The 18,551-nt window shown below is 37.6% G+C and overlaps 1 protein-coding gene across 6 annotated transcripts in view; it reads right to left on the bottom strand.

The window, feature by feature from the left end:
- The window catches only part of Ppp1r12a (protein phosphatase 1 regulatory subunit 12A), a 109,938-nt gene that overhangs the window by 22,845 nt on the left and 68,542 nt on the right, over positions 1 to 18,551 (bottom strand). For 3 of the 6 annotated variants that reach the window (XM_050135551.1, XM_050135552.1, XM_050135548.1), the window contains exons 6-14: positions 16,605 to 16,679; positions 15,928 to 16,016; positions 15,640 to 15,797; positions 13,368 to 13,492; positions 7,256 to 7,471; positions 5,841 to 5,935; positions 5,455 to 5,559; positions 4,376 to 4,543; positions 3,819 to 3,995 (exon numbers count right to left, since the gene is read on the bottom strand). In XM_050135551.1, coding sequence (XP_049991508.1) covers positions 3,819 to 3,995; positions 4,376 to 4,543; positions 5,455 to 5,559; positions 5,841 to 5,935; positions 7,256 to 7,471; positions 13,368 to 13,492; positions 15,640 to 15,797; positions 15,928 to 16,016; positions 16,605 to 16,679 — 1,208 coding nt within the window. The remainder of the gene's footprint in view (positions 1 to 3,818; positions 3,996 to 4,375; positions 4,544 to 5,454; positions 5,560 to 5,840; positions 5,936 to 7,255; positions 7,472 to 13,367; positions 13,493 to 15,639; positions 15,798 to 15,927; positions 16,017 to 16,604; positions 16,680 to 18,551) is intronic. The other 3 variants (XM_050135549.1, XM_050135554.1, XM_050135553.1) reach the window with 3 other exon arrangements.

Here is an 18,551-nt window from a genome sequence, read left to right as displayed (position 1 = left end):
TTTGTCTCATGTGTACATGTGTGCTCTGGTTGTATGTAGGGGAACGACATGTTTATGAATGCATGCATGTGTGCATATGTGTGTAGCTGCATGTGAAGGCCTGAGGTTGACATCAGCAGTCCTTCTTGTTTGTGTTCCAACTTACTCATCGAAAGAGTCTCTCAATTAACCCAGGGCTAGCTCCCTCGCCACAACCACCTGGCATCTATACAGATGATGGGGGTCTGAATTCCAATCCTCACGCCTACACAGCAAACACTTTGTCCACTGAGCTATCCTCTCCAGTCCCGCTTCACTATTTATTTTACCCTTATTGGAAAGAGCACTAACCTGACATCCTACCTTTTATTCCCGTCAGCCTGGATTCTTTTTAAATTCACTTCCAAATTTCCACAAACATTAGTTCTTCATAACCATTGAACATATGCAGGTTAAGGAGCTAAGTTCCTAGTTGAAAGGGGTTGTAAAATCTGTGCACTTTAAATTTCTGTGCAGTATCTATCTCCAATTAGCATAACACTCTGGCCTATCAACCAACACAACTTTTTTTTTTTTTGTAATTCAAGATTTTTTCTAATGATTTATCTTACAAAATTTTATTTTACTGATATTTACTAGCTGAAATGCTATATTTACTTGTAATGCTATTTTAATTGGTCAAACAAGTTGTATATTTAAAAAACTGAGTAACGTACTTCACACTTAGGCTTCTTTCTTTCCAGAGTAAATATATTCCCCCCAAAATATCATCCATCCATCCATCCATCCATCCATCCATCCATCCATCCATCCATCCATCCATCCATCTCTATTGCTGCTGTTTTGCCTGTATATACTCTGTGTGAAGGTGTTGAATCCCCTAGAACTTGAGTTACAGACAGTTGTGAGCTGCCATATGGGTGCTGGGAACTGAACTAGAGTGCCCTCAAAAGAGCAGCCAGTGCTCTTAACCAGTGAGCCATGTCTCTAGTCCCGAGTAAATACATTTTTGTTTTGGAGACAGGTTTTCTCTATAGTTTTTTCTTTTTTTTCTTTCTGGAGCCTGTCCTGGAACTCATTCTGTAGACCAGGCTAACCTTGAACTCACAGAAATCCACCTTCCTCTCCCTCCAGAGAGATGAGAATAAAGGCACGTGACACACTACCACCCAGCTTGTTGTTGTTGTTGTTATATATATAGGGTTTTACTATACAGTCAAGACTGGCTTGGAAATTATTATGTAAGCCCACATTGGCTTTTATCCTGGGTGCTGGGATTAGAGGCATGAGCCACCATGTCCATGTCTAGCTCAGATGTGTGTGTGTATACATATACATATATATGTATATATGTATATGTGTATATATGTATATGTATATATATGTTTTTTGAAACAGGGCTTCTCTGTAGCTTTGGAGCCTGGCCTGGAACTAGCTCTTGTAGACCAAGCTGGCCTTGAACTCACAGAGATTCACCTGCCTCTGCCTCCTGAGTGATGGGATTAATGGCGTGCGCCATACCGTCAGGCTACATTTGTCTTTTTATACTTAAAAGACAAATGGGAGAGCTATGGGAAAATGGTGGACGAGGGTAACTATACTAAAGCAATAGTTATGTGCAAATATGGAATCATTTATAAGACACTCCTATGCATTTAAAATTATGGTAAGTTACAAACACTTAACACTGAAATATTTTCTACCATATTCTACCTATTTGATGTTAGTGTTTCTACTTTTAAAACAAAAAAATAATAATAACAATTGTCAGGGGTTCCAAAGATGACTTGTGGGTAAGCAGACTTGCTGTCTAAGCATAAGGGCCTCAGCTAAAATCCTTGGTTCTCATATAAAAAGTCTACATTCAGGGATCTGCGGACACATCAGGTCAGACAGAGTGAAGGGGAACTGGGAAGGCAGGATGAAGCAGTGTGCAACATAGTGCTGATCTGCACACTTTCCCGAATTCACCTCTCCCATGGAAACAGATGATGTCAGCAGGTCTTCATCTGTTACCCTATTTCTACAGCCAAAGGGTAACTACTGCCAACACCCAGAGACAAAGGGGAAGAAATCCAGACAGGGATTGGCTGAGGCCTTGAGGGCAGACAGTATTGCCAGACAGCAAGTACTAGACGAAGGGTCTGAAAACCAAATGAAAACCTGGAAAACCTGGGTGTGGCAGTCTTTGCACATTCTTTATGAAGGGCCCTGGCTTTACTTCTATGTCTTTAACTGACAATCCTACCCAGGTAATGATGGCATTACACTGAAATCACTCTTTTAAAGCGCTTTTTAAAGGCAAAATAGTGATAAGCAGTGTTTAATCAATATTGCTTTTAGTTGTGATAGAAAAGAGATGACACACATTTTGTTTCTTATGTCTTAGAATAATCTGTCTTAATAATTTTTAAAATAATTTACTTTATTTTATATTCATTGGTGTTTTGCCTGCACGTATGCCTGTGTGAAGGTGTCAGATCCCCTGGAACTGGAGTTACAGACAAGTGTGAGCTGCCGTGTGGGTGCTGGGAATTAAGCCCAGGTTCTCTGGAACAGCAGCCATTACTCTTAGCCACTAAGCCATCTCTCCAGTTCTCAGGATTTAATTTTTAATAGTTAACACCCTTCATTAAAATTAATACTAATTTTGAAAGTCACATGTCAATTGTCTCCTGAAAGACAATAAACCTGATGTAAGAATTAGTCTGAAAGCTGAGTGCTGGAGAACTCCCCAGGAATACACAAGGCACTGGTTTTGAGCTCCGGCACTGATGGGAATGGGAAGGTGGGAGACACATTCATACAGAGTTCTGAAACAATTGATGATTCTGGGGCAGGGGAATTTTCATTACTGGGAATTTTATTTAAAACATAAAATGTTGAAGCAGAAAATATTCTGGAAGTTAAAAAAGTATGTATAGTAACAACCTTTTCATATAAGAAAAAATTCTGACCTAGAAATCATGATTAAGACCCGAGTGTCTATTCACAGTGTAACTCGGTGCATTTGACTCCTAATGGAGAATAAAAGAAGAAGAAGGAAGCAGGAGGGAGGGAGGGAGGGAAAAAAGCAAGACTAGGAAAACAGGAGGAGGAGGAGTAAAGAGTGAGCCTAGGACTGGCGAAGCGTTGGCTTCATCATTAAGCTACATTGCCAGCCCAATAATGTTAAGGTGAAAAATCAAAAAAATTTCAAATACATTTTATTTCCTTTGCAAAGAGAACTATAAATTTTGGTGTGTTCTCCTAAGTAACTTTAGGTCTTCATAACACACAAATATGTGTGTACCAGCACACAAAGAAGGCAATTGTCTGGCTTTGCCTTAGATTATCCCAAACATCAGTTCTTTCAGAGATGGGTCAACAAGCCTAACGGCTAAAAGCTGCTAGCTCTGTCATTTACCTAGGCCGGAGCGGATACACACTACCTCACTTGTTAGCCTACTGGAGACACGGTCACTGCGGTGGCCTGAATGAGAATGTCCCCTGAGGATCATCTACTGGAATATTGGCCCTCAGCCGGTGGAGTTATTTGAGGCGGCCTTGGAAGTGTGGCCTTGCTGGAGGAAGTATGTCATTAGGGGTGGGCTCTGAGATTTCAATGTTGCCTGCAGTTCCTGGTGCTACCTCAGCACCCTGTCATCATGGACTCTCACCCTCTGGACCCTCTTCCATAGTGGCCTTGGTCACAGTGTTTTATCATAGCGACAGAAATGAACTAATACACTTACCACATCTCTGGGAATAACAAAACAAAACAAACAAGCAAAGAACACAAATACCAAAAACTGGGCAAGCATATCAGCAGAACTAGTACTGTCAGGACCTTTACACACCTGCGTCTCTCCCTGACCTCTGATGTGGAGGAAACAGTGCCAGCAGTAGTTGTAGTCAGGGTTGTGGTAGAAGCTGCGGCATTTACAACAGTTGGAGCAACAGGAATGGTCACTGCAGTAGGAGCACTGTCCTTTTCTTTCTCAGTACTATCCTCAGCCCACAAACGATCTGAGGCACTATAGCATCACAAGCAGCAACACAAAAAGAGAAAAGGAAAACAGCTAAACAACGAAAGCAATTTCTAGAAGCTGAAACATGTGACAACGGGGATGGATTTTTTAAAAACACAGGATAAAACTTCTTGCAATTAGCAATCAAAAAGCTCAACCAGAGCTGTCAAAGAAAGAAATTTTTATTTTAAGCAATATAATTCAAGACCTTAGGTTTATTTTTTCCCCAGACATGCATAATTGCTGATTTTGGAAGCAATTTTTGCTTAAGAATAATTTTAATTAGGTAAATAAAAAAATCCAGAGCCCACACTCTTCTACACAACATCGCATGCACATACATAAGCACACAGTAGACCTGAACACAGACTATCTCCGGGACTCACCTGCTCTGTGTGCCTGCGGAGGAAGACCCCGTGGGAATCTTTGCAGCAGTGCTTGTGCTGGAGAGTAGGCTTTTCTGAAGCCCAGCTGCAGAGGTAACTGTTGGTGTTGATGTGGTGCTTGGAACACTAGAACTAATCAAATCATCTTGTCTTCTACCAAAGGAGCAACTAAAGGAAAGAGTCATTTCTATATAGGATGTGTCTATATGTGTATTCTATATTCACTATTGTATACATCACACAATTTCACACACTAGGAAACCAACTGTGTTCCTAATCATCACCACCAGCTCCAGCACCAAGAGTTGCACCTACAACTTGCTAGAGTATAAATTAAATTCACCAATTTGATAGTGTAGAATTTTATGCCTTCTCCAAATGCCTTCAATAACAGTCAATATTGCACATTTTTAGAATATGCTATATATGATCACGCCAGGCTGGCTCTAACAAAAACGTAGAATGGATTCATTTAAGCAAAATAAAGCATTTGGCATCTGTGAAGAGAAGTTTTTAGCCATGGGATAGATCCTTAGGAATGACCCATGTCTACATTACATGTGCTCACATCTTCTCCTTTCTCAGTTGAGAATGAAGTTCTTTTTTAGTTTAGTTCTCGTTCTCTCTCTCTCTGTCTCTCTCTCTCTCTCTCTGTCTCTCTCTCTCTCTCTCTCTCTCTCTCAAAGAACGGAGTTCCTCCTCTCCAAAATAGCAACAACAAGATTTTAAATGGAAATACTTTTATAGCCCTGAGTTCTAGTCCAAATAACAATGTTCTAGATTATGGACAACGGCTAAATCAATTATGACAATGATCTATTTCAGCTGACTTATTTAGTCAATCATAAGAAGTTCTTTAGAAGTGTTAGACACTAAAGGATACTTCATAATATACCAAGTTTAATTAAATATATATACAGAGCACGTTCACACCATCTTTAAATATATACTGTGTCTCTAAATTACAATTTAATGCAAAAAAATATGGTAGTTACAAGAAAAGATGTGCATAATTGATATTAAATTGAGGGCTGTTTTTATAAGAACACAGAGAAGCTACTAACAAATGACGTTATTACCTTCTATGGTAAGTGGTTCCTTCATTGATTGAACTATTCTTTTTAAGATCATCGTCCCATTTTCTTCTTGTGTAAGAACTACTTGTTCGCAAACTTGAAGAGTCTCTGCGAAAAGAACACCCTTCAGATTCTGGTAGATGCTGCATTAGTGTCTGTCACCTCTTATTTTGCAACTTTCCTTTCTCTGGTCCAGCAACAATGCCTTCCTTATCATTTATGAACACATCAAGCCTGTACACCCTTATCACCCAGGCACTGTGCAACCAGTTTTCTCTGAGAGGACACTGGAAACCCGTACCACATAATTACAGTCCTCACCTACTAGCACCGCTGGTAATAATAAAGATTCCGCAGAGAACACATAAAATAAGCCCTACCGCACATACCTGTTCTCTTTCTCTTCAATGTCAGATGTACTGGCTAGTCTCCTTGGGATTGTAGGTGCGACATATGCAAGTCTTGTTCCTTTACTATCTTTCTCCTGACAACAGGAAAAATCACGCATGAAAAATTGTGTGTTGGAAACCTTAAGAAAAGGTTTTTAATAAGGTATACTTATATGGCCACACAATTTACTGTTCATTATTTTCACAGTTTAGTTCCTGAATTTTAAAACTGATACAATCAATCAGATACTACAAAAGCAATGAAGAACAGCTGGCTCAACCAGTTTTCTTTTCATTTTCCTTAGGTTAAAATTAGAAAATAATTTGCTATAACTGTAATAGTCAAAATACATTTATTTGTCAAAATTCATTTATTTCTTTTGAAGAAATAAGGTTCAAGTCTAGTACGACAAGATTATGTTATATAAGCTGTTTGTAACTATAACAATCCATGATTTAAAATACGAAGACACTGAAAAGGAACATTAACTAAATCATATTGCTACAATATGTGGATGAGAGTATGTAGTGTCAGTGATAATGGCACACTGCCAATACACTTGGAAAAAATGGGCAATAAGTTATATAAAAGCAAAAACATTAAAGTGAGTGAGAAAAATTTCATATTAGAATGCTTAACACACGGTAATACTCAGAGAAAGTAAACTGTATTAAAAAAAAACTAAGAAGTCCAATCACAGAGAATTCAGTAAGAAAACAATTTTGAGGAGCCCATTTGATGCAATATAAATATTGTCTTTCAAAATGTCATTAAAACTGTTTATTAAGACAAAGATACTTGCATCAGATCAGAAAGCTGGCCTAGCAACTGAAGGTGATAGATGAAAGTAATTTGATCATAATCACATGTTAGAAAAAATTTCTATTCCTTAACTCCAGAAAACATATTCAATAGTAAATTAAATAAGTCTATTCATTCCCTAATACACTCTATTACAAGCAGTAGGGTTTGGGGGGGGGGCTGGAAAGATGACTAAGTGGTTAATAACACTCGATGTTCTTGCAAAGGTCCTGGGTTTGGTTCCTCGCACCTACAGAGCTGCTCTACAATCGTCCCTCCAGTCCCAGGGACTCCCACATCCTCTTGTGCTGTGTGATGCATATACACAGACGCAGCAACACTCATGCAGAGCAAATAAAATAAATAAATCTAAAAAGATTATTGAAAAGAATTTTCAAAAACTTAGTATTCTCCCCAAATTTAAAGTTTTAAGTAAATGCAACTGACCTTCCTAGAACTTACAAGACAGGTGCATTCTACACTATAAAGTTTGTGAATCAAGTTGATACCTAGGGTCTAATGATGCCTCGTAGAAAATGCATCTGATTTGCAGATTTTATGCTCCTGGAAAAGCAGTTCAAGTTTACTGAAAGCAGATCATGAAATAGATTACCTTTTCTTTATTGTCCAAAGAGGATGAGAGTCTTGGACTTGAAGCAGAACGTATTACACCTGCAGTATCTTTTTCCTTCTGGGCCTCTTTAGCTGCGGTGATTTCCGCCAGTGCACCGTAACTGCCTGTCTTTCTAAGTCCTAACCTCCAGGACGCAGGGGACTCATCTTTTCTTTCTTCTTCTTTGGGAGAAATTTTTGTAGCTGACGTTGGAAACTGTTTTCATTTCATGAAGGACAAAAACAACAAGTTATCAAAGCGGCTCTCAGTTGGAAACAATCAGCTTACAGACAATGTCTAGGACTTTAAGTGGCAATTTCAGGAGAAAACATTTACTAAGGTTAATTTCTTAAGGCAAAAATTACAAAGATCTAAACCTTAAAGAGTAAACAGACCACCTTTCCGAGGTTAGCGTTACAAAAACACACTACACACTTCATATCACACGGAGAATTATGATGCAGATACAGAAAAAAAAAAGATGAGCACACGGTAAGGACTTAAACCATGCATCTTTCGGATCAACACTCATACGAAGCTTGTTATATGCTGTAACCCAATATACATTCTTGCACATAGAAATGCCTCACCATGGATTTTTCGCCCTTACTGGGCACCAGCACAATGCCAGTTTTGCGCAAGCCCTGCCTCCATGATGCAGGATCTACTGACTCCACAGGCATGAGAGAAGCAATGAAATCAAACTAAAGCCAATTAAAATAAGACAGGTCAAGAGATATAGATTGAAAGTATGAAAAGAGAAAAGGGGTGTTAAAAGAAAAAAAAACACAATACTTTTTTCCTACATTTCAACTTTATAATAAACTAACGCACAGGAACTGTGTGGTGGCGTAACCTTTGAAAGACACTAAAACAAATTCCAGCTTCAGAAAGAGGTAATTAGGAAGAATCTAATAAAGAAAACTCCAATCCAGTTAACGAACGGCACAAAACCATACAGCATGAGTGAACAAGTTACTGCACATGAATGAATGAATGAATGAATGAATGAATGAATGAATGGACCTATGCTCCAACAAGTTTATTCAAGGGCAATGAAATTGCGTTGTGTCACAAGTGGTGTATTAGATATTTTCTCCAAGTATTTAAAAATGTTTAAGCTATTCTTTGCTTGTTTGCTATGTAAAAACAGGCCGTAAACTGACAATGGCTTACTAGACATATTTTATCAACTCCATCTTCTGTAAAATGAATTTTTTCCCACCATGACAAAGCAGAAAGATGTACAGCAGAGGCCAACATGTAACAAATGTCTGCTCCTGTCTAGCTCTTAGCGAAGTTCTGTGCATGAGTTACTCTAACGCTTCACGCACACAATGAAATACTGCTATTACTCATTTAGACTAGACACAAACAGAGCAAGAATACCAATTTTGAAAATGACATCACTATATTTTAACAGTTGATAAACCTCCATATTAAAGATCAAGGATTTAGAATCAGATGATCCAGATGTTTAAAAGTACCTTTCATTTTGAGCTGGTACATGAAGAAACCTAAATTTCCTTCTCTTGTTTTATAACAGGACACCATGTCTCTATTCTTACTCCTCAGACCACTGTTTCTCTCTGGTTGACAACCTGATTGTGCTTACTCTTTCAACAGAAGAACTCTAAGAGGTAGCTTCTAGATATCCTTTCTTTTCTTCTGCCCAGGGTTGAAAGTAGCTTTCTATTTCAAGGCAAATATTAAATTTACTAAGCATATTCTAAAATTTGCGCTTTTCTAGTCCAGTTCAACCTTTAAATTCCAAGTCTTTTCTTTTTATTAAAAGATTTTATTTATTTATTATGTATACAGTATTCTGCCTGCATGTATACCTGTGAGCCAGAAGAGGGCACCAGATCTCATTAAGGATGGTTTGTAAACCACCATATGGTTGCTGTGAATTAAAACTCTAGACTTCTGGAAGAACAGCCAGTTCTCTTAACCACTGAGCCATCTCTCCAGCCCTAAATTTCTAGTTTTAAATTAATTTCTTTCTTTCTTTTTTTCCTTCCTTTTTTTTTTTTTTTTTTGAGACAGGGTTTTTCTGTGTAGTCCCAACTGTCCCAGAACTCACTTTGTAAACCAGGCTGGCCTTGAACTCATAGAGATCTTCCTGCTTCTGCTTCCAGAGTGTTGTGATTACAGGCATGTGCTAACATGCCCAGATTCTTAGTATTAAATTTCTTAATTTAAAAAGTCCATCTCTTCCTCCCTTCCTCCTTACCTACCTGTCATCTGTGTACATATGTGTCATGGCATGTGAGGAGGTCAGAGAACAATTTATGGGATTTACTTTTCTGCTTCTAATGCATGAGTTTCAGAGACTGAACCCAAGTTTCCAGGTTTAATGGCAAATGTCTTTACCACTGAGTCATCTTGCTAGCCCTCAACTTAAATTCTATTTATCTATAGAATGGACCTCTTAAATTGCATTTGGAACTTAAAACTTAACATGTATCAACCAAATGCTTTTCCTTCCAAAATATCAGTTTTCTATTTCTAGTAAAGGCTCCAGTGTTATCTCCTCAATGTCCTCTGTTTAAAACTTTGCAGTCATGTTATTTTTTCTGTTATTCTCTTCAATCTATAAATTAGGGACCATGTTTCAAAAATTCCTTCTGTCTTTTAAAAACCCATGGCTATATCCCTACTTATAGACTTTATCACTGTGGGCAATCTTTCCTCCTTCTCTCATCACCATTAAATGTACCCACACATTAACTGCCGGAGTAACACTATATAGGGAATGAACTCTTACGGCACTGCTCACATATTTCCTGTGATCCTTACTATTATACAAATTATTATCCCAGAAATCAAGGCATTCCATAACTTACCCTCATTTCCTGTTTTACTTTGTATATAAAGTGGATGAAGCCAAAGTGACCACTTCAGTTCCCTATTATGTATCATGCCTGGATGTTCACTGTTTCTTGTCAGTCAAGTTATGCGAGCTTTTTCCTCAGTGCAAGTGCTGCCTTTCCATCTCTCAAATGCTCTGATTACATCCTCACCTTTACACACCCATCTACACCAGTACACTATACTGGTGTACTGTACGTACCCATAGCACAAGTAAGTCTTCATAAAATTATTGCTTTGCTTGACAAACTAGGTATTCAGTGAACCAGAATAATTAATTCTGAGAAAATTCTAAATTTTCACTATCTAGTAAACAAATATAGTTCACACTTCCTTGGTTCTGTGAATTGCAAGAATCCCAATAGTTACTTTGACTAGAGAAAGTTCTGTAAGCTTATTTAATTAATTATCTTATTAACTATCAATTTAAAGTCTGAAATTAAACTGATGGTTTATGTATTTAATTTCAGTTCTTTGTGGGTTTTTGGGGGGGGGGTTAGAGGGTAAGGGCTGAGGGTAAAACCTAAGCATCACACATGCTAGGAAGAGCTCGCTGCTCAACTGCACCCCTAGACCAAGCTGATAGTTTCAAACATGAGAGTCCCACAGATTATCATGTGGCATTATTCATATGCTTTTGCTCTTTTAGTTTAGGATCAAATCTTAAGGCAAGAAAAATGAACATATCTAATCGTTAGCTAAAATGACCTGGTATACTAAAGGACTATAAAGAGACATTTAATAACATGTTGCTTACTTCCATGTGTGAGCTAGTGAGTGTACACATACAAATCCATAGTCTAGGCTCTGATAGACAAGGCAGAACAGCCCAAGAAAACTTGTATCAATATTAATGCACTTTCAAATTCATTTATAAGTAAATTTGCATTTGTTAAGTCTCTAAATTGTTTATAGGCAAAACCTTTAAAAATTACTTAAAAACACTAAAATGCTAAAGTAGATAAAAGTTTAAATATTATATATAAATTATGCCATACTGTAAGACTCTTCTATCATCAAAAATGTTCAGATTTTGAGTAAGTTATGTCTTTATGTTTTGTACAAATTGGTTATAAAATCTTAAGAATAAAAACTCAAACAATATGATCTTCAAATATATAAATTATAGATGTGTATGTTTAATTCCGCTTAATTACAGAATCAGGACTAAGATCTGAATTAAGCTTTTTTTCTTTACAGTAATGATATTTTTCCACTAAGGTTACACAGATACAAAGTACTTTCCATTAGTATATTAGGTGTCAGCTAAAAGGTACGCTATGTTTGAGAAGGAAAACTGAACAGAGGAAGTCTACTGTAACTTTTTCTACATCTTTATGAAAAGAACTGCTTAGTTAAATTATCAAAAACGACATAGCTGATTTCTTGCCTAGATATTAGCAGTGGCATATGGGAACTTGAAATAATTCTACGGTCTTAGTAAACAATAAATCAAAACACCTAAATGAAAGAAACACAAATTTAGTATTCTGGGAAGAAGCACACAACAGATGTAGACGTGAAATAGAATACAGATCAGTCGGACTTTGCTGATGCTGATTAATCAGCAATCTGACAGCAATCTAGGAGAATTCAAGAAGCCCTCAGTCCTAGAGCAGTAAGGAAACAATTCAGCCCTATAGCATCTTGATGCTTTAACTACGTACCACTGACACCCAGCACTGAGAACTGATTGATGTTCTTTCTTCTCTTAGGCTTTTTTTAGGTTGAGTTTTGTTTATTTTCCCCCACTATCTAGACAAAGACTCTACTACAAAGTTATAGTCCTATCAGTCAGGGTTTCAGAAGTTATACTGACTAAGGAGGTTAAAAAATTCTTACATATATATATAATTAGCGAGGATTTAAAATCAGTCCTCAAGTCCCCTCAACCCAAACACTGCCAGATACACAACAGAATGCATCTCAAGACAGAGATACAACAACCAAACACAACATTCAAGTTGTCCAATTTCTACCCAGACAAATCAATAAAAGTTATTACTGAAGCACAATCTGGAAAACCTAGCATAGATTATATTATTATATACTGTGGATTGCATCAACGTTAACTCTCCTATGCATGATTATTTTACTGTGGGAATGGAGGATAACATGTCTGTACCTAGGAGACACAAACTGACACAATCAGGGTAAAGTTAATGGTGACTGCAATATGTACATTTTTAAATGTTCTGGAGAAGGCACAAACAAGTGAGCTCACTAAAGGTAAGTCAGGGCTGCTTAGGACAAACATGAAGAAACGCGAAGGTTAAGGAAAGTACACTGAAAGCTCTTCCTGACTGTGCTTAAGAGTGAGTGGCAAACTACTAGGAAATAGCTCTGAGCTTTGCTGTACAATGGAGGGGGCAATAGAAGAAACGAAGCCAACATTTTGGGATTATCTTTCATCATTGGTCATGCTATGGTCTCTCAATTAATTTTTACATTAATAATTTTATTTATCTTGGTTTTGTTTAGTAAGAAAAACAGTAATTTACCCAAAATAAAAACAATTAACAAGTGTAGAGGCCTGGTTTCTCTGATGTGCATTACTGGCAAATGACAGTGGCAAGCCAGGTACCTTGTATAAATTGGAAACTTAGATTATTGTTTTTTTTTTTTTTTTTTTTTTATATATTTTTTTTTTTTAAAAAAAAAAAAAGATTTCCGCCTCCTCCCCGCCTCCCATTTCCCTCCCCGTCTCCCTTTTCCCCCCTCCTCCCTCTCCTCTCCCCACCTCCCCACTCCTCTCCCCCTCCCTCTCCAGTCTGAGGGGCAGTCAGGGTTCCTGCCCTGTGGAAAGTCCAAAGTCCTCCCCTAGATTATTTTTTTGCCCCTTATTTGACATCATGCTGTGCTTTCCAAGGCGAAATTATTATTATATGACTCTAGTTAAGAGACAAAAAATAAAAACCTGAGTTTCTTGAAAGAAAAGCTCATTGAAAAAAAAAAAACTACCATGCTTGTCAATTTTGATACTATAAAAGCTTTTGATTTCCTGCTGTACTTTATTAACTTTATATACTTTATTATCAATATAGTATCAATCAACTTACTATCAATTATAAAAGGCAAAAAAAACCCTCTATGCCACAGTTCAGAGGAAATTACAAATTAAGAGCAGAAAAATATGGTATGTTTTGAAACAACTATAAACATTGCAAACGATTTTAACCAGTTTGTGCAAATGGTACATAAACTGAATACATGTATGTTTCATAACAGAGTCTTGGCTTACCTTTTTAATAGGTGATGTAGGGGTACCCTGACTGGAAGACAGTGTAGGCGTCGTTGCAGCTGCAGGAGCTGCTTGTGTGCTGGAAGTGTGAGCATTAGTTACAGAAGCCATTGCTTTTGTCTTATCTATGAAAAACAAACAAACAAACAATTTAAAGAGTTGAGAGTTTATAGGAACTAGGCTCCTGTAGCTCTTTCCCTATTACTATCAGTTTGTGTATGTGTTGTGTGTGCACTTTTGCGCACATGTACGTGTATTTAATGATTCTGTGAGTGTATGTTCACATGCATGCAGAGACCCAAAGTCAACATCCTGCAGTTTTTCAGTGAACCTGAAGCCTACCAACTGCAGCTAGTCTAGAATCTCCTGTCTGTGCCTCTTGAAGGTGGGTATACCAATTAGCCAGCCTGTCTGCCTAGCTTTCCTATGGGCTCTGGAGCTCTGAATTCTGGTGCTTAAGTTTTATCTGCTGAGCTGCCTCTCCAGCCCAGCAGGTAGGGTTGAAAGGAGTTTCTAGAATCTGTCTTTATGGATGCGGAACTTTAAATAACATTAACAAACAAGGGCACTTCAGTAACTCTTAAAACTAGAGCAGTGGTTCTCACTCTGTGGGTCACAACCATTGGAAACCATGTATTTCCAATGGTCTTAGGAAGTGAAATACCGTTCAGCAGCAAAATTAGTTATGAAGGAGCAACGAAAATAAAGTTATGGTTTGGGGTTCCTAAGACAATTGAAAATATGTGTTTCATGATGACTGTGATCCACAGGTTGAGAACTGCTGAACTAGAGGGAAAATCTTAAGTAACACTTAAAATTTGAATGCTTAGAAATATTAGTAAAAAGTCATTAATTTTCTAACGAAGTAACTATTATTCAAGATCATTATTCCAGTAAATCTTAAAAAAATACTTTCGAGGGGGCTGGAGAGATGGCTCAGCGGTTAAGAGCACTGACTGCTCTTCCAAAGGTCCTGAGTTCAATTCCCAGCAACCACATGGTGGCTCACAACCATCTGTAATGGGATCTGGTGCCCTCTTCTGGCCTGCAGGCATACATGCAGACAGAATACTGAGAATACTGTATACATAATAAATAAATCTTAAAAAAAATACTTTTGACAACAGTTTATAGTCATATCAATACGGTTAAATGTCCCAGAGAATATGACTTTCTTGCTTGCAAGAAATCTGAAGTTAAATATGCACAATTTAATTTTTCTTGAAATAATGTACTTAACTTATAGAGTGGTATTTAAAAAATACCCACTGCTTCTTTATCTCAACTGTTGTAAGCACTGGAGATAAACCAACCAAAGAAAGTTTCAAATATTGCATGAAGTTTTCATTCTATGAGAAATAATGAACTCATGTACAACCATTCAAAGTAAACTATGAATATTAAGACCCTGGTATTATAACATAGTTGTCATATATTACTTGAGTGTACTATAAGAGTATAGACACGGAGCCAGGAGGTGGTGGTGCACATCCTTAATCCCAGTACTCGGGAGGCAGAGGCAGGTGGATCTTTGTGAGTTCTAGGCCAGCCTGATCTACTAAAGCTAGTTCCAGGACAGGCTTCAAAGCTACAGAGAAACCTTGTCTTGAAAAACCAGAAGACTATAGATATGAACTAAAAGATTATTGAATAAAATCTCACGACTGCCTTTTGAGAAGGAAGAAAAGGAAAGCTAAGGTAGATTTTACAGGCAGCTGCATATAATATCTTTATTTTACTAAAAAGAAAATTTGAAGTAACTGAGCTTCAAGAGTTATTACTTCTGAAATCTGAGTAATTAGAATATGAATGTTTATTGTAGTACACTTTGCTATATCTTCAAATTTCTCAAACCAATTACTCCATAGCCTCACAGGAAAGTAATCTCAGCAGCCCCTCCGCTCCTTGACCATTTAGGGAGAACTTGGGAAGCTGACAGAGCCAGCCTTCTAGATGACTGAATCACAGGAGCCAGTGGATCCCTGTGTTCTTGAATGTTGGGAAGCTGTTCAAACTCTATCCGTGCCATCCTCTAGGTCCTAGGACACGCCGAGAAGCCTCTGTACCTTCTTCAAATCTAAACACAAATCAGCAAGAAGTGGAGGGGAGTCACCACCCCCTGACAGGCAAAAAACAATAAACTCACAGGTTACCAAGACAGACACAACAGGTAGCAAGCCTGTACAAAAAAAGCTAAAACTGAAGCCTTTCTTACATTATTCCAAACTTCAAGAACAATACAATTAAAATGAACGGATGTTCGTAAGCTTACCGGCCTCTCCTTCGGACTCTGAGTCATCCTCCTCGTCTTCCTCGCTGGAGCAGCTCGACTCATCCTTCTTTCCTTCCTCCTCCTCATCAGCCTTTTCTTGTTCCAGAGACTCAATGCGAGATGCATTTTTCTCCGGCTCAATAATCAGGGTTTCTTTGCTGTGAAAGGAAAACAAACTTCAACAGATTGTAAACATCAAAGGTCCAAATACATTAACAGTTTCCCTCAGTGGCCACGGCATTATTCCATTCCTAGCAGAAACAAACCCTTGCTTCATCAATTACTCACTTCTTAAACGTTTTCTGGGGCTGATTATTTTCCATATTTGCTGTTGACTCGATTAGCGGAGATTTCTTATCCCGTTTTTCACTATGAAGCTTTACCCACAGTTATGAAGGGAAAGAAGGGTGATATCAATTAGTACAGTACAGAGCATAAAGACAATGAAGTTATTAAAAATGTCATTTTAAAAGGATATAAATACTAACTACAAAGAAAAAGCCTGAAAACCAGTAGGTAGTTTAAAACACAACAAACCCCAGGAATTCTAATCAGCAATAAAAAGAAAAAATGTCAGTCCTGTCTTCAGCTCACGGAAGTCAGGGTCCACTGTCTACTTATGGTGGTGACTGACAGTAACATATGTAGACTCTATCCCCTAGTTATGGCATTCCCTGCCTGTTTGGGGCCTTCTATTATAAACTCAGGTTTATGGTCATACCTTTTAAGCATATTGTCTTAGGAAATTAGAAAAACATGTTTTAAGTATTCATTTTGTAAAAGGCAAGACACAAGAACAGGTAACCAACAATATGGGTGACCCAACCCCACCACCCCTGTATTCTAGCCCACTGTCATTTTGTGATTACTAAGAGTATAAAATAGCACCACAACATCTCAACTGCTTAAAACTCAAAGCTAAGGCAAATTCATTAATATAAGCAATTTTTAGCAATCAAACATACCAGATTTTGTTTCTTTTGCAACTCTTCTAGATATCCTAAAATGTCTTCATCTGCTACATCAAAGGCTGTCTGGCCCTAGACAGGAAATGAGAAGTAGTAAAAATTCAATAAATCACAAATTGATGAATATAAATAAATCACAATTTTGAATAATCACACACATTTCATGTTCATGTCAGTATACATGCAAGTGTGGGAGTACCGATGTGGAGGTTAGAGGGCACTGTTGGATCTGTCCTCCAGAGTCTCTTACAGGCCTGAAACTCAAAGGTAAGCTACGTTGGGCCAGTGAGCACCAGGGACATAAAAGTTCAGGCTACCCTACCCAGCCTTTTATAGGGTTCAGGGGATTGAACTCCAGTCACAAGACTTGCAAAGGAAGCACTCCAGTGACTAAGCTAATTCTCTATTCCCTGGAAACAGGTATACAAAGAACTCCAATGCTACATGCGAAATTCATGTGTGAGAACAAGCGAACACAATACTTTCCCTACATTTTAGTACCAGAATGAGCCAATGTTGTTATGAGTATATTTATAGCAGTAACCTCACACTACAATTTTAGAAAACTTTTAACAACTGCAAAAGAATAAGCATATCCTAAAGTATCTGCCTACCTTCTTCCCATGTCTCCTAACTAAGGCAACCACTAACCTACCTTGTGTATATATTTGCTTGCGCTAAACATTTTACATGAATCGAACTATACAAAAATCCTTTAGATAGGTTTCTTTCATTTCATATGCTGCCAAGATTAAACTATGTTATAACATGTATTATTAGTTTATTCCCGTTCACTGAAAAATACAATTCCATGGCATGATGTGCACATTTTACTAATCTGAATCCATACTGGTCATTTGCTTTTGTTCTCTGCTTACAATAAGAAGCACTACTTGGATGAAGAGCAGGACTGCTCCTGCGGAGGACCCAAGTTCAGTTCCCAGCATTTACACTGGTGACTGCCTCTAACTCCAGTTCTAGGGGGTCTGATACCTCCGGCCTGCATTCAAGTGCACCTGCATTCAAGTGCATATATTCACAAATACATATACATACAAATAATTAAAATAATAAAAATAAGTCTTTAAAGACACTGCTAGGAAGATGCACTCTGTGTGTGTGTGTGTATTTGGGGGGCAATTTCCATGTTAAAAGTGAAATTAATGAGTGATATGGTTACTCTAGGTTTTGAACCTTTTAATTCGATTATTTCCTAAAATTTAAATGTTTGTGTGTGTATGCACGCTCTTGTGTGTGCGCTTATGCAGCAACTTCAAGCATTGCTTACTCTTAAAAATGAGTTCAAAGGAACACTTGTCAGCATATTTGTATTCCCTGTGGAACAACACTCAAGGTTTTAAGGTCACCTTTCTCTACCAAACCAAGGGGTGAAGCTGGAACATCTCTCCTGACCAATTTCAGCCTGAAGCAGTAAAAGCTAAGAATTAAACTGACTTCAAAAAACAAAACAAACCCCAAACCAAGATCTGTAATAAAATAATTGGTTCAGAATTTTAAGACAGAAATTCAGTTTTGATATATTGTACTCTCTGTACATTTAGTTCTAAAATGTTTGAAGCTCTATATTTTAATGCAATTTTTATTTTTAAATATCATGTTCAAATAACTCACTGATTTCTTAAACACTTACTAAACCTTATGAAGAAAATCCCATTATAAATTTTATGAATTGTAATTACCTTTTTGCAGCAGTTGAAACTTCTCTTTTTAATAGCTAGAAACTGGTTACTTTACTAACTAACGTTTCTTCTCATTTTCTCCCTTGATTAATGAGTCTGCTTTGCAAATAGCAGCAGAAAGTGAATGAAAACTAAAGTAAAATGTGGGCTATTAGAGAGAAAACATTTCAATGTAAAAAGCACCCCCACCACCTATCAACATGTGTCAGGAACACAAGCAGGGCTGCATGTGATCTGCAAGACA

Source organism: Alexandromys fortis, unplaced genomic scaffold (genome assembly GCF_014885135.2).
Source record: "Alexandromys fortis isolate MF-2015 unplaced genomic scaffold, M_Fortis_MF-2015_v1.1 scaffold_24, whole genome shotgun sequence".
In the NCBI taxonomy this organism is placed as follows: domain Eukaryota; kingdom Metazoa; phylum Chordata; class Mammalia; order Rodentia; family Cricetidae; genus Alexandromys; species Alexandromys fortis.
Note: the sequence above shows the minus strand (reverse complement) of the source record. Positions and strands in the feature narration are given on the sequence as shown.